General features: G+C 47.4%; 1 protein-coding gene across 1 annotated transcript in view; it reads left to right on the top strand.

The window, feature by feature from the left end:
- Positions 1 to 491: 491 nt before the first annotated feature.
- Positions 492 to 1570, top strand: part of PCYB_146000 (DNA polymerase alpha/epsilon subunit B) — a gene marked incomplete at both ends in the record, with an annotated part of 1550 nt that continues 471 nt past the window's right edge. Inside the window, one exon of the mRNA XM_004225070.1 lies at positions 492 to 1459. Coding sequence (XP_004225118.1) covers positions 492 to 1459 — 968 coding nt within the window. The remainder of the gene's footprint in view (positions 1460 to 1570) is intronic.

Genomic DNA, 1570 nt, shown 5'->3' with positions numbered 1-1570 from the left:
AAAAAAAAAAACATTTTCGCTATGCTCCTTCAAGCATTCACGCAGATGGAATGGCTCGTAGCAATTCCTCTTTTGTGCTAAAGAAAACGTGTATTCCTTTTTTTTCCTTTTTTCCTTTTTTTCTTCCCCTTCATGTGTGCGCTCACCTTGGTTCCCTCGGCATAGGGACTGGATTGTGTGGCGCCTCCCCCCGCGTGGACTCCGTTTTTCTTGACAAGGGAAATTTCACTCCCCCTAAAGGATGGCACAAACAAATAGTAGCTCCACGTGTGAGGCGGTACGAGTTATATCAGCCAATTGGGGGTGATTCTCCACAGCTAAGAAAAAAGGTGGCCCCCCCCCGTGTGAGTGTGCCTAGCTTACGGCTCCCCCGCAGAGTGCCCCCGCAGTGTGCCCCCGCAGAGTGGGTAATCGCTCGAGCATTCCAGGTGTACCTAGCGCAGCTTGCGTGGGTAGTCATTTGCACCTTCCCCCCCCCCCCCTGCGTGCTGATGGAGGACCTGGCGAGAGAGCGGCTCATTGAGAGCGCACGAAGCCACCACGACATAAAGAACATAAACTTGTACCTAGCGAATATAGAGGAAAATATAATAAGAATTAAAAATGAAGGAGAGAGTATCATCGACGAGGTGTTCCTGGCCTTCAACGGGTCTATTAGCCACATTTCCCTGTATGCCTATTTGTACGACCACAAGGTAAGTGTGAATTTAGATTGCCTCCAGCTTATATACGAGCAGAGCTACATAGAGGAGGAAAAGGTGATCGGAGAGGGAAGTAAGGAACAGGAGAGTGTGGTAGACATTGCCAAATTCGATTCAGACCTGATTCATTATCTGGTGAGTGAGTGCAGAAGTAACCACGACGAGTCGACCAATTTCACCCACAAGGAAATTGAACAAATCATTGAGAACCATAAAAACAGAATTTTTGACGAGTCCATAAGAGTGTACAAGGACAAGTATGGTGATGCAATAAAAATATACAACTGCTTCATCGATTTTAGTCATTTTTTTTATGATGAGAAAAAAATGAAGTTCATAAAAAAAAAAAAAACAGATATTGTGGAAAATTATAACAATTACATAGATGCAAACACTGACGTTGAATTTTACGAATTAAAATATCACCTGCTGACTAAGAAGGCGAAGGGGCATGCCTCCGTTCTGTTTTGGTCGGATGCTCTAAACGAGATCCACATTAAGAACAAAACGATCATAACATCTGTGGATGCCATTAAGCTGACCAACACGGGACACCAGCATGTGATTGGCATTTTGGGACTCAACCGCGATGGCGATATGGTCATCCAGGGCATACGTAACGAAATAAAGCTCTTCCTTAACCGGGAGTGCGTGATAAATCATGGGCTGTACTGCATTGGGCACGTGATCCTCGTGCAGGGCCGCATGCGCCTCGCTAATAAGACCTTCTACGCCGCGGAGATCATGCACCCCCCCAGGTATAAGCGGCGAGGCGTTCGATGCGTGGGTAGCCCCCCGATTGGCAGCTCCCCCGATTGGCAGCTCCCCCGATTGGTCACTCCCCCGATTGGTCACTCCCCCGATTGGTA

Source organism: Plasmodium cynomolgi, chromosome 14 (genome assembly GCF_000321355.1).
Source record: "Plasmodium cynomolgi strain B DNA, chromosome 14, whole genome shotgun sequence".
Classification (NCBI taxonomy): Eukaryota; Apicomplexa; class Aconoidasida; order Haemosporida; family Plasmodiidae; genus Plasmodium; species Plasmodium cynomolgi.
The sequence above is the reverse complement of the archived record's forward strand: the minus strand, read 5'-3'. Positions and strand labels throughout refer to the sequence as shown.